General features: G+C 30.5%; 2 protein-coding genes across 2 annotated transcripts; one reads left to right on the top strand and one right to left on the bottom strand.

Annotated features, from left to right (window-relative positions):
• Nucleotides 1–266: 266 nt before the first annotated feature.
• Nucleotides 267–2,162, bottom strand: LOC124830370 (12-oxophytodienoate reductase 2-like). Its single transcript, XM_047304055.2, has 5 exons — nt 2,018–2,162; nt 1,771–1,911; nt 1,551–1,681; nt 1,127–1,303; nt 267–991 (listed from the first exon to the last, which is right to left on the bottom strand). Exons 1-5 carry the CDS (start codon nt 2,092–2,094, stop codon nt 408–410), a joined length of 1,110 nt encoding a protein of 369 aa, XP_047160011.2. The 5' UTR covers nt 2,095–2,162; the 3' UTR covers nt 267–407.
• Nucleotides 2,163–6,527: 4,365 nt separating this feature from the next.
• On the top strand, nt 6,528–7,813 carry KNATM (KNOX meinox protein). The gene is made up of 3 exons (XM_088110791.1): nt 6,528–6,680; nt 7,464–7,574; nt 7,688–7,813. Exons 1-3 carry the CDS (start codon nt 6,528–6,530, stop codon nt 7,811–7,813), a joined length of 390 nt encoding a protein of 129 aa, XP_087966917.1.
• Nucleotides 7,814–14,424: the final 6,611 nt, after the last annotated feature.

Here is a 14,424-nt window from a genome sequence, read left to right as displayed (position 1 = left end):
TTCCTTTCTATGATTCACTTCATCCTTCTTCTTCATCGATTTTCTTACCTTCTCCAATTCCGTTGAAATATCAAAATTAACTTAATAACGAGATACAATTCTAGCGTTCGTAATAAAGAAAGAGATACAATATGTCAGTTAGATAAGCTATTAAAAGACACTTAATAGTTATTTAAAGGATATATAGTAAAGTTGTCAACATTTTAGTAATAGATCATTGTTTGGGCCAAATATGTACAAAATGGATTGTGGATGAAAGATGTAAGTATATAATAAGTATATGATTAAAGAAATTGGTGTTAAAATAAATTAAGGAACAGTAAGTTATTGGGGATCATTGGGTTGAATAAAACATCAATTAGAGTTTTGTTTTGATCACCAAATAGTCTCACATTGCTTAAGTGATTTCATTGAAGAAATGGATAGTCAGTGTAACCGATAACAGGGTCATGAGAGTAGAATTTCCCACGGTTGTATTTGTTGAGAGGAGCATCTAGCCCAAATCTTTTTGGCAAGTCCGGATTAGCCAAGAACAGCCGACCATAAGCAACAAGATCTGTTCTATTTTCAGCCACAGCATTGATACCATCTTCTCTGCTATAACCTCCTGCTGCAATAAAACTTCCATTGAAGGCCTTTCTCATAGGAACAAGGCTCTGAGAGCTCTCAACTACTTCAAGAGCAGTTTTCATTCTTGGCTCCACCATGTGGCAATACAGAATATTATATTTACCGAGAGCACTAGCCATGTATAACCCCAATGCTATGGGATCCGAATCTTCACATTCTGCATGATTTGTGAAAGGCGATAGCCTTATCCCTACTCTTTCTGCCCCTATCTCCTTTACAACAGCTTCAACCACCTCCAAAGCGAATCTGCAACGGTTCTCAAGTGATCCACCGTATTCATCACTTCGATCATTCACTGCGTCTTTCATGAATTGCTCAAGTAGGTAGCCATGAGCACCGTGGATCTCAACCCCATCAAAGCCTACACAGGTTTAAAGTATGATGTATTATTTCAAAAATTAAAGTGCCATATATATACATACAAAGGTCTCATGATTTCTTATCTATTAAAGAAATGACAATGTTTGTACGTGTGTGGGAAACATTGTTAAGTTACCTGCTTCAATAGCATTCCTTGCAGCAAGTCTGAAATCATTGACAACATGAGGAATTTCATCTGTCTTTAGCCTCCTTGGTATTGTCAATTGTGTTTCCTCGGTGCCTTTGCTTCCCGTTTGTTGTTTCAGTGGCTTGTCGGTGGAAGATATTGGGGCTTGCCCATTTGGCTGAAAATCTGTTGCAATAATCGAGCGTCTATTCAATGGTATACTCAGTCCAAATCAAAGAGATTTTTTACATCCTGTCTAGCATAATCTTTAGAATCTGGACATTTCGTATTTGATATAACCGGAATTTCATACAGTAAATTATTTCTGATTCGGATTTTGACGGATGGTGAAGAAAATAAAAGCACGGCATCTAAAGGGAATCTGAGTGTAAACAGAATTGAGCATTTAAATTTGATGAGGAATGAACTTGACCTGTAGTTGAGACCCTCCCAACGTGCCAAATCTGGCAAAAGAATATACCACCTTTGGCATGAACAGCATTCACGATGGGTTTCCATGCTTCAACTTGCTCTTTTGTCCATATACCTGGTGTGTGTATCAATCTTCATATAGATAATAAAAGTAAGAAAATGGCATCAAAAGCTGTGTTGTTTTTCATTCATGAATTAAAGGTAACAGAAAAAAAAGTTACCCTTGAGCAGTGTCAGAGACGCCAGTAGCTTCACTTATCAAAAGTCCTCCTGGAGAAGTTCTCTGAGAGTAATACAATATGGCATGAGGCTGAGGAACATTACTGTATGATCTCTGTCTCGTCAACGGTGCCAAAACAACTCTGAATTTACAAAGAAAAATAACCCAAATTTGAAATTAGAAAATACATACATTTAATGTTGAATTTAAAATCAGTCTTAGACCACGATGCGTGTGAATAATAATACCTATGAGACAAATTGAATTTACCCAATTTGTAGGGCGTAAGAAGAGGAATGACAGGTTCATCAGCTTCCGGAGCCATTCAAATAATTTGTAGTACTGGAGAATAAGCAAGAAGCAATGTATTTAAATGTTTATAGATGGAGAGAACCAAAAGGTGGTGGTTGGTCGATTATGCACGTGCTATAAACTAACAACCTTCGCTCTGGTCAATGCTACGAGCCTACTCTGCTTTTTGAAAAATTATAATTAACTCCTTTTGGTTCTTTTATTTTCATAGTTTTCACAATGGTGGAAGCTTCCAAACAGATCTGGAATCTACCTTAAAAAGGACAACTTTTTTGCGGTCGTTGTATTCATATTTCATAATTTGAATATTATATATATTGAATTTGCAGTCGTTGGAATCTTCAAGCCACGCAAGTAGGTTCAAGGTCTAATATAATATATACTAATTTTTACAGACTTTATTTTCAAATCTTATATTAATTCTTACAAATTTTACTTTCAAATCTATTTTTACTTACCTCCAAATCCACTCAAATAAACAATAAAAAATTTACCTTTAAATCCTCTCAAATTCATTCAATTACTCTCCCTCAAATCCATTCAAGTGAACAAAGCCTAAGGCTCTTGGTCATGAGTTATTTTATGGTGATGGAGGTGGTATTTAGTGATGCTCTAAGAAAGGTTGAGCCAACTCTTGGAGAAAGGTGGCTATAGGAGGCCACTTGGGTTGCTCTAGCCTAGGGTTACCTAATAGGAGTAGTATGATACAAAAATAACAGCATAACTTTACTCTAAATCAAAGATGAATACAAGAGTGAGAGGCACATCTATTTATAGGCTAAGGGAGTCTCCTAATTTATAGAAACTAGACCTAAAAACCATATCTTGGCTAACTTAGAGAGTAGGGAGAAAATCCTCTTCATTAAGAAAAAGACAAATGGCAAAAATCCTCTCCAATGAGAGGGGACCATATGGCCACTATCTATAGAGAATCCTCTCCATTCCTAAAGTGACATGTGACTACTAACTAGGATGAAAAATTCTCATAGGGAGGAGGACACATGGCGTGGACAACTCACTCTCCTTATCCACCAGGTTAGATGAAAACTTTGATTCCTTGGTTAACTAAGCCAAATTTGTGTCCTACTTTGGTCAACATTGGGCCTTGGCCCTTTGTTGACTTGAGTGGTCAAAACCATATTCTACTTGGTCCAAAATACAAGGCTCAAAATAAATCCTGCACTACTAAACCCATAATTCAAAGCCCAAATAAATCCTAGAGTACTTGGCCAAAAATTCAAGATCCAAAATTATTCTTACTCTAAAAGCTTCATGATGATTCAAGATGGCCCAAAAGATAGAGTATAGACCCATCTCCCACATATGACTTCAAGTCTTCTTGAAAGTGTTTGGTCATGGTTAGAGAGTATGCCATCAAACTTGAGCATCAAAGAGTCTTTATAAGTGAATTTCTCCTCTCAACAACAAGGAAGCATTCACCAAACAAAAGAAATAATCAAATTATCATTAGGATCTTGTCACGAGTCCGTAAAGTTCATGCTCAAAATCCAAGAACATTAATTAAATTATATATATGAAAATTTTCTTAACAATATATAAGAGAGAATAGAAACATTGAGATTTTTGTTTCGATCTTAACCTTAAAGTAGATATTTTGTTAAATATTTATGTGTTTCTATAATAAAATGTGCATAAATTGATTTTCTTAAAGCTTGAGTTTGCCTGCAAATCTTAAATGATTGATTATCTGTGAAAAGAGATTTAGTTCCATGAATAATGTCTTTTTTTTAGTTTAAGTCAATAAGAATAAAAAAAATTATAAATATACAAAAATGAAAACTTTATGATAAATCAATGAATTTATAATTTTTTTATTCCTTGCTTAGGGTCGAGAAATTAGGATTAATTATCCCAATACTTGAAGTTTCTATTATATTTCTTAGTTATAAAAAATTTGAATTCTTAAGAAGTTTATTAACTAAATCTCCAAATATTTTGAAATCATGTAATACATTTTTTTTCCTTCAATTAAGTACAATTTACAAAATATAATATCTCTTTCTAACTTAAATCTGATTAATTATAATAAAAGTGACATATTATTGACATTATTTTATAAGTTATGACTTAAACATTTTGTACTTGCTTCCAATCTCTTATGAAGTAATAGATTCCTAATCAAACTCATTAACCCAATGCATTATCTATTTTTTCACTTCATCACTTGTCTATTTCTCTTTAATCAAACACATTTATGTTCTATTTTATTTGTTACCTATTTTCTTTATTTATTTTATTCTTCCTCGAGTTTTAGTGAAAGATTCAAGTCTTATAATTTAATAGCAATTAAAAAACCGTGAGATTTGTGATGAAGAAAGTGTGGGACAAATATTTCAAAATGTAGGTTCTGTAGTGGGTCAGGCCCATTAGCAAATATTAGCAAATAGCCCATCCAAGTTTGATTTAGCACCTAATTGAGCCCAATTCCAATTTAGGTCCAAAACGGCTTTTATTTAGATTGCTCAGAATCATTTTCTTTCTCATGTGAGATCAATTATTTGTAATATTAATAAATCAGTCACGTCATTATTAAAATAGTGTGAATATTTATTTGAGTCTGAATTTCTAATTCATACTTTTTCATCTCAGAAAACTAGAAAAATAAAATTAAAACGCATGCATGATTTATTTCAAATGAGGCATTTGAATATGTTTTAGCTCAAAGATTATGAATTTCAACAAAGTAGTCGTGCAATTTCATCTCCTTATATTTACATTTGCATTATTTATCTATTTATGAAATACCATACTTTTATTTTTCATTTACTATGTTTCATTTATATTTTCTAACATTGGAATTTCTTTATTATAAAATCTGAATCAATGATTTTGCAACTTGGAAACTCAGCAAAAACTTTTGTTCAACATGTTTACAAAGCATTTTGATTATTGGGATGTAAATAATTAGAAGAATAGATACATATCACCAGAAGAATATATATATATATATATATATATATATATATATATATATATATATATATATATATATATAAAAACAGAAAAGGAAAAGTTTGATTTTAACTCAACAAGTTTAGCATACTTGATTTCAGTTTGACAAGCTTGGTTTTAGCTTGACAAGCTTGGTTTTAGCTTGACAAGATTGGTTTTTCTCAACAATAAAAGAGAAGTTCGACAAACTCGATTTCATAATGGAAAGTCATTATCATTGACTACGACTTTAGTTCAATTATCTGTGCATAACTGAAGTCGTCATAAGTTAGAACGATTTTCAATTGAAAGTCATCACCCCATAGACGACATCTTATAAATTGAAAGTCATCACCACTCTTAACGACTTTTGTTCAACATGAAAAAGTAGTTCTGACAATTTCACATTTTTAAAGTGTTATGCAGTAATTGTTCTCACTCACGACAACTTCAATTTAGAAGTCGTCAAGACTTCATACAACTTATACTTGAACGGTAAATTTTAAGTCAATACTCCACTTTTTTAATTTACGAAATAAACTATCTTATTTTTTAAAATTTTCCATAGAAAATATATTGATATCATGTAAATAAAAAATTTCAATTTCTTTTATAAAGTTTTCATTCTTACTCTTTAAAAAAAGTTGAAGACCATAGAAAGATAACAACACTAAACACATAGTTTCACTTTTTAAAATATATGGAGATTCATTTACGCCTCCCGAATCCTAAAAGTGGGGGACTAAGTAGATTTCCTTTAAACCATTAATTTGTAATTAAACAGTTCATATTTGAAATTATAGGAATGATGATGATGATGACCAAAACTGTTCGTGCCCATTTTACACAGTAACCCAATCAAAAAGAAAAAAATTATACCATCTATTATATGTGGGCATGTATAGTTCATAAAGAAGATGAGAAAGATTGGAAAAACCCAAAAAACATGTGGAAGATATATATGATATATATTTTAAGAAGTGTTGTAAAATAATTTTCTCTATTAAGCATTTGGAAATAATGAAATGAAGTAAAAATCTTTGGGAGGAATTATAGAATAAAGCCAAAAGAGGTGTTACAAGTTAAAGAGCTGAAAGGTTGAAGAGCTGAAAGGTGCTTTAATCATAGCAATAAACCTTGACAAGTTCCTTTCAAGGCAAAAAAGGGACACAGAGAACACAGAGTTTTAACCCTTTATCTTTTTCCCATGCATGCATGCACTTGTTTTCATACTATTTATTTTACCTCCAATGGTTAACAACATGAAGAACAGAAATACCCATACGGCAGGTAACCCCATTTGTACTTCTTGATAACTACGTTTCATCACTTTAGCTTCCACCCTCAATGGTCAATAACCATAATACAAACCCCTTTTATCCACAACATCTTCCTCTATATAATACTGCTTCTTTTTCTTTCTCATTCTATTGGTGCAAGAGAAATAGTAATAACAGCAATTCTAGTAAGAAACCTACCTACCTAGCTAGAGGGATGGAAGCTACACACATTCGAGAAAAGGGTGTTGTTGTTGAGGGAAGTGAAAACATTGCTGCTGGGAAAGAAAATGAAGAACTTCTCAAGAAGATTATTGCAACTCATCCTTTGTATGAAGTTTTGATTCAATCTCACATCAACTGCTTGAAGGTACGTAATTTCCTCCATTTTCTTTTCTTTTTCTTTCTTTTCACTCCTAAACTATGTATTCATTAAACCAATAATGTTGAATTATCATGATCCGGGGTCAACTATTAACAGAAAAAGACACAGGCCATTGCAAAAAGCTTCCATTTTAGTATAACAGTGGTCACCTACATGGTTATATTTTTGTTTTAGTGAGTGATGAACAGGATCTAAAACATGATGTTAGAACAATTTAAAACCTTAATATAGTATACAAGACAATGGTGGAGAAGAGTATGTCACAGTTCAGAGAAAAGCAATTTCTCACTTTGGCTATAGCTGCAAAATTTATGATATTTTTGAAAGAAAAAACGTTTTTGTTTCTTGTAATTTTCTGAATGATTTTAACTCAGAGAAAGTGGGTGAAAAATGAACATAAATAAGTAGATTTTACTCACTTTTCATTAATCTAAACAATTCATTAAAATGGAACAACTTTTGTCGTTTATCTTAATTTGGGAGGGCATCTATATAAATAAACAACTAAATCGTTTCATCTTAAAATAACAGAACTGTTTCTGCAATGGAAACAAGACCAGACATTCTGGGTAAACAGTTACATATATCATATAAGGATTTGTCTTAGATTAATGTCAACTATTTGTCTAAGTCAGTGATAGATGATATGATCAACAATGTTGGAAGTAAGAGGTTAAAAGCTTTGTCATGGCTTTTTTTTTTCTTTATTCATACATTTTGAGTATGCATCTATTTTACTTCATCATTTTGAGTTTGATTTGAATTCAGGTGGGATTAAGTGAAGCAGAAGTGTTTGATGATGATGAACTGAAGAAGCTGATGAATTCAAAGTCCAAATTAGCACCTGGTGCAAACACTTCAGAGTTAGATCACTTCATGGTATCAATAGTGTTCATTTATGAAAATCTTGGTTAAAAACATCTATAAATAACATTATTGTTTAAGAAATGAAAACCTTATCATATGTTTTGTTTGATTTGAACATTGGATAGGAAGCTTATTGCATGGCACTGAGCAAGCTGAAAGAGGCAATAGAAGAACCAACAAAAGAAACGAATGCTTTCATCAGAGCCACGTATCATGAACTAAAGCAACTGGAAGAAGTGAAGAACCCATAACTTTTCATAAGTAGTTGGAATCTCGATGATGAACTTGGTCCTTTCTAGCAAGTACCATTACCTTATTATTGTAGCTCTTATTTTCAGAATGTTATTCACTCAAGCAATCACTTTCAGGGTAGTCAGAAACAACTTTACCACTGTATTATATTGCTCTTCACAATTATATGCTGTATATTAGAGTGATGCTTACGTTTACATCATTTCCTCTCATATTAGAATTTACCATAATCTTTATACTACAATTTGTTGCATTTTTCTAAATTCAATTATAACTAACATGAGATTTCGATTAATATTTTGATAAAACTAGTATATAGTTTGTTTAAAAATACGCCAGCATATGTGTTGGGAATATAAATGAGTATAATTCTAATATTTATTAGAAATGAGAAAATTAAAATTTATATAAAAAAAACTTATAAATTTATTATTTTAATAAGATTTTAAAATAAAAATGGTGTAAATTTTTTTTATGTAAATTTAACTTAGATTTCATTATTATTGAATTTTTTTCAGTGAATTTCTTAAATACTCATATGGACTTGAAATAGACATGATTGAAATACTACGAAAACATAATTTCTGAAGGTTGTAAGTTGCTGCTAATACTATATTTATTGCAGTTATCTCTTCTATTAATTGAGAATTTGAATATTTGTGTAATTGATAAAAAGTTTAATTACATTTTTAATCCTTAAAATTTGGAGGAATTTTCGTTTTTTTTTTCTTTTAAGTATATTTCTTTTTACCTCTCAATTGAAAAATATGATTCTAGTTTCTAATTTTAAATTTTAAACTCTACACAATAAAAAAAATCATTTATAGTCCTTTTGAATTTAGTGTTTAGAAACTTTTTTATTAAATTTTTAGAGACTAAAAAATACTTTTTAAAATTTGGAAGAACAAAATCAAAATGGAAACTAGAAATTTAATTAAACATTAAAAAATAAATAAAATGAGTTTTGACATAAGTTATTTCACGTCATAGAAACTCAAAAAATAATTAAGAAATGGCACAAAATAACTCTGATATATTTTCATTAATACGATAAAAATAATTTAAGAATACGTAATGTAATATTTACAGAGATTATTTTTAAGAAACCAATATTAACCATTAATGGCTGGAAGTTGAATGATATATTCAACATTTTTCTTGGTGTCGTTTCTTAAATTGATAATGGGTTAAATTTTCAATTCATTTACGTTGGCCAGAAATACCCAAATAGTTTATCTAACTATCATATATATTTAAAAGAATTCTTAAACAATTGTGGAAAAAATAATAAAATAATTTATTTATTTATTTGTGCCCTCTAATTTTCCAAGATTTTGATTTTAGTACGTCAAATGTCATTGAGAAGATTAATAAACAAAAAACTGTGCACCAAATGAGCTAGTTAGGTGGGATTAATTAAGTAGTAAGTCAAAATGTGGAGTTTGAACAACTTGATATGGTGATGTCTTTCCTCCATGACCATCTAGAGGAAGATATTTTGATATGACAATTATAAAATTTGATATGGTAGGTAAGAAAAATAGACAATGGATGGTAATAAGTATTTAAATTATTATTATTATTATTATATTAAAATGTCGTAATAGTTTGTTTGGTTAAAAACCTTGTTGTGTTGAAGAGTAAAAGTTAAGTCTTACCTATAATGTTTTGTGAAAGCATTTTGAAATCTTAATTTTTCAATCAAGGTAAGGGAGCTAATTAGGTTTTTTCTTATGATACATTCTTTTCTAGTAGTTTTATTTGGATTAAATTATATATATTTGTGTTTTGGTTGGATAAAGTTTATCATTTGTTGGGTGATATTCTTTTATATGCATGTTAAAGTGGGACAAAGCTAAAATAATTTTAGCGGTTGTTGTTTCTTTTATTTACATGTCTATTTATTTGTTAAAGATAAATAATATATATGTATTTGTATGTTGTTACAAAATTATTTTAGTGGTTGTTCTGTTTTTGTCAATTTAAATAATATTATGGGTTTTGTACATTTATTTTTAGTTGATTTACCATTTGTAGTGTTATTAAAAATGTTATTAAAATAATTAGTGTATAAAGGTAATTACGGATTATATAATTTGAAAAAAAAATTATATATGTAGTTTATTGTACATATGTAAAGTATAATATTTTATTATACGGTTCATGTGAATTATTTTTATTACATAGTTTACATACAATACATCATAATAATGTTTTAAAATATATTATAAATGAAAATTTATATCCGATGGTAAATTAGTATTTTATTTTTGAATAGTTATTATAAAATTGATGTATTCTAAACAAATTTGGAAGTTGCAGCTTTGTTTTTCTATTATATATGTATTTAAGGATTTAAGGTTAGTATAATATATATTTTTAGGTATGAATAATCATGTTTATTTTATTATTTTATTTGTGTTAAAAACATGTTTGACAGTTAATATTTCATGTTGGGTTTGGGTGCATTGGGTTATAGTGTGTTGAAAAATAAAATGCAGATTTCACTTTTTTTATTAAATTCCTTACGAATATGATTATATTTATATAAACTTTTGAATTTTAAGCAATGTAAATTGAATGAATATTTTTTATTACAACTACTTGGGTGCTTATTAATGTTTATTTAGGAATATTTTATGTGGACTAAAAATTAAACTGACTAACAGTTGTAGGACTGTATGATTTATTTTGTTATTAATGTATGGTATCAGGTTACAAGAATGAGATTGATTATTTGATTGTTTTGACGGTAGAAACAAAATTACAAGTCTAGTATTTTTCATTTAGTGAAGCATGTGAAATTGTAATATTTTATTTTGTATTGTTAGTTTTAAAGGTGTAATGTTTTAGTGAAGGTATAATGTTTTAGTAAATTTAGTGGCTAAAGGTTTTTATCAACCGTAGTGGTTTTGAGATTGACATTGTGTTGCTTTGTTTTTATGCATTGATGTTTTAAGTGGATAAAGTTAGAATAATTTGTTGGTCTTTTCAAGTTTGAAATGTTTTGTTTTAAAAGTATTGTAGTTGTGTATTTTAATTGTGGCATGGTTCAATTATGGTTGTGTGAGAATATATGGTTTATGATAAATAAAGTTTCAGTGAACACATATAATATTTGGATGTCTGTTATTAAATATATATGTCATGATTGTTCAATTTGCATGATAATGTTGTTAATACAATTGTTTGCTAAGTTAGAGACGGTGACATCACCTTAATTGTATATTGCATGATGTGAGTTTAAGTTATGTGATTGTTTGATAACATGAAATGGAATATGTGTTATTGTGAATGTAATGTTTGCATATGTGATGTGATGGTGCAGATGAAAAACATGTGTCTCGGGCAAATGTGAAGGGACCATAGGAGCTGAGACCTTGAAGGGGCTCTTAGAGCTCACTCTGAGAACTCTACATGTGGTCTCTAGGATAGCAGTAGAGAGTGGAGGCGTGTGTCTCAACAAGAGGTGAGGGGGTCCTGGGAGTTGACCCTTAGAATCTCCAATTGTGGTCTTTTGCAAAGCAATGGGAAGTGGTGAGCTTGGCGTAGCTGTACCAGAGGTGAACTTCGCTAGGGAAGCTTTTTGGGAGAGTGATGGAAAGTAACACCTGTGTATTTCGCCCGTAAGACTCAAGGAAAAGCAGGGGAAGTAGGCTTTATCTAGAGACTCTTGGGGAGTAGGAAGGAATAATGGTTTTAACTTTAAAGGTGAGCTAGTTTTGGATGGTAAGCTACATGTGAATGTTGATGATTGAACCTCTTGGATTAAGTCTACACATGGATTCATTGTTGTTGGATGATACAACATTAATTGTTTGTGTACTATTGTATGAATTAACAAAAGATTGAATTAGACGTTTTATAACGTGGTATTGTTATATATCTATAAGTTTAATTACAATGTCTTCTTTTAAAAGATATCATTATAATTATTATTGTGATAAAAACAAAAAAAAGAGAAAAAAAAATCTAAAAATAGTTACTTTTACAATCTATTTAGGTCCTATATTTTAATTCAATTTGGGAAAAAGTTATTTGACTTAAGTTTCATAAGTCATGTAGCCTATTTAAAAAATTATGTAAAGAGCACACACCCAATGTAAAATATTTAATACATCTTCAAACTTGAACATATGCAAGAAGAAGAACTTCTCCATATCTCATTATAACTCTAAAGGATTTGCTTCTAATCTTTATGTAAAATCTTTTAAAAAGGAATGGTTAACAACTAGGACTAAAATAATAATAATAATAATAATGCTTTTATAATCTTATAACAATCTTTAAACCCTAAGTTTGTGAGTAAAAATATTACTTGTGTTTAATAGTAATATAAAAGAGTGAACTTCCTTTTTATTAGTTCTAGAACGTTATCTCTATTTTAGTGAATGAAACCCTTTGACCATTAGGTCATGCTCTTGGTATCACCATAATTGTTTAGACACAAATGGTTGTCCTTCAAAAAAAATCTTTATGTCCTGTTTATTCCCAAACAAGAGAGATATGAACAAGTAAAAAAAGCTAAGAAAACTCAACTACCAAAGCTTAAATGCATAATTAAAACGAGACAAAAGATTATTTTTAACTTTATCTACAAATGTACAAAGAAAAGTTTTAAAAACCACCCATAATTAATTATCATCAAACATATAATCAATTATCGAAGAAGAGTTAAAAAAACATATAAATTGACACATTAATATACTTTTTATGTTAAAATAAGTAAATATTAAATAATTAAAATAATAAATAATTTTTTTTTAATTTTGATGATTTATTTCAATATACTTTAATTAGGAAATGTAACTTTTTATTTATTAAGTTTTTCATATAATTTTTATTTTATTTTAAATTTGATTTTATAATTTTTTTTTCTAAATCTATTAATATAGAATAAAATCTATTACAAATTTTCGTCTGGCCAAAAGAATAATTAATGTTTAGCAGTGAAGTGACTGGGATTAAAGAAAAAAAAATGCTTGTATATTGCAACATTTTATTTCATAAAAACATCTCCAATAAAATCTCTTTCTAGTTTTATCTATTGACCACATGTGAGAACCTGATTTAATTAGCACACAAATCCATTCTCTGATCATCATTTATTGCACTGTGCCACGTCAAAACTCCACTCACCTTCACACTGCATGCGCCTGCCATGTGTCACTGTTAGAGCACTCTGAGAATGTTAGTGGAAGACAAGTGGTGTGTGGAGAATGGGAGTTAGTTTCTGTGAAGGAAGGAAGTGAATTTTCAGGAAAACTCTTCCCATTCTCTGCATGCAATCACCTTCTTCCTTACGAAACTCTAGCTTTTCTTCATCTCTGACTTCTCTCTAAACCCTTCCATCTTCTCTCTAAGATAACTCACTATCAATTCCTCCAATCCTATTTCAGACACCGTAGAAACCTCCTCAGCACTGTGAGCATCATTTCGATCCGAGCAGAACTGAGAACTGATCTGGTAAGTTCTCGTCCCTGCACTTGGTCTGTTTTAGTTCATGCGAACCAAATCCTGGTTGCATGCATGGGTTATAGGTTTGAATCTGATGTCCTTTTTGGTATCTTAGATTTAGTGAAAGTCGTGGAGTGATTCATTTGGGTAGAAAGCTGTTATTGATCGAGAGAAAACTTTAAGCATTTGGAAGTGCACTGCTAGACCAGGTAAGGGAAGCTTTAGTAATTTAATTTGATATCTGTTTGATCTGTATGACAGTAATGAATTGTGATGGATGTCTGAAATGTATGCAATATATGAATTTTGAATATTCGTGAATGAGCATAATTGAAATGTATGGATATCAGGAATGTTGTGTGAAATTATGCAGTGAATGAGATGTATGAGTTGTAATGTGATTGGTTTCTGCATAATTTGGAATGATAATGATCTGAACTGTATGTTGATGATGATATGTTTGAAACTGGAAAGAAGAAAGACTCTGGAATTATGAAATGATAATATGAATTATGTAATGTATGAGATTATGTTAAAGATAAATTCTAAGTTATGAATTGTATGAAAAACTGTGAAATTCTCGTGTTTGAAAATCTGGAAAATCTGATCTTCTCTGATTAATGGTGTACGCTCGTCATCGAACGGTCTTATACCGTTCGGTTTCACTGGAAAATAACTTAGAGTAAGAATTCTTTCATTTGGAGAGGATTCGGATCGAGAACGAGCGTTATTTGTGTGAAGAGTTAGGTTTGAGCGTTCGGCTCAGCTTAGCGTGTCCAACCATCTAAAAATAAATTGAAGAGTATTAGTACGCTCGGTTTTGTTACCAGCGTTCGTCATAAGTGGCGCTTAGTATTATACTGAGCGTTCGTCCAAATGATCTCTCGATCTTAGATTGAGCGTTCGTTCCAGTTAGCGTTCGGTCTGATACTGAACGTTCGTTCCCATGCGCGTTCGTTCCCATGCGCGTTCGTTCTATTTGGTGTTCGGTCATTGACTGGCGTTCGTCCTAAGCAGTGTTCGGTTTTATAACTGAACGCTCGTCCTATCATCGCTTCGTGAGCGAACGTATATGGTGTTCGTCCAAATTCTTATTTAACGTTCGGTTTTTCAATGGCAGTGTTCGTATCTGAATCTTATCATATTCTGGTTA

This window comes from Vigna umbellata, chromosome 3 (genome assembly GCF_029865625.1).
Source record: "Vigna umbellata cultivar VRB3 chromosome 3, Vumbellata_1.0, whole genome shotgun sequence".
Classification (NCBI taxonomy): domain Eukaryota; kingdom Viridiplantae; phylum Streptophyta; class Magnoliopsida; order Fabales; family Fabaceae; genus Vigna; species Vigna umbellata.
This window is presented reverse-complemented; position numbering and strand designations above follow the sequence as displayed.

What these genes read in the sequence shown, in the direction of transcription:
- LOC124830370 (XM_047304055.2), bottom strand. Translation starts at nt 2,094, where the DNA reads ATGGCTCCGGAAGCTGATGAACCTGTCATTCCTCTTCTTACGCCCTAC. An exon ending in GTCTCTGACACTGCTCAAGG is followed by an intron (nt 1,682 to 1,770) that starts GTAACTTTTTTT and finishes ATCTATATGAAG; the next exon opens with ATTGATACACACACCAGGTA. An exon ending in AAGGAATGCTATTGAAGCAG is followed by an intron (nt 992 to 1,126) that starts GTAACTTAACAA and finishes AAACCTGTGTAG; the next exon opens with GCTTTGATGGGGTTGAGATC.
- KNATM (XM_088110791.1), top strand. Translation starts at nt 6,528, where the DNA reads ATGGAAGCTACACACATTCGAGAAAAGGGTGTTGTTGTTGAGGGAAGT. An exon ending in CTCACATCAACTGCTTGAAG is followed by an intron (nt 6,681 to 7,463) that starts GTACGTAATTTC and finishes ATTTGAATTCAG; the next exon opens with GTGGGATTAAGTGAAGCAGA. An exon ending in CAGAGTTAGATCACTTCATG is followed by an intron (nt 7,575 to 7,687) that starts GTATCAATAGTG and finishes AACATTGGATAG; the next exon opens with GAAGCTTATTGCATGGCACT.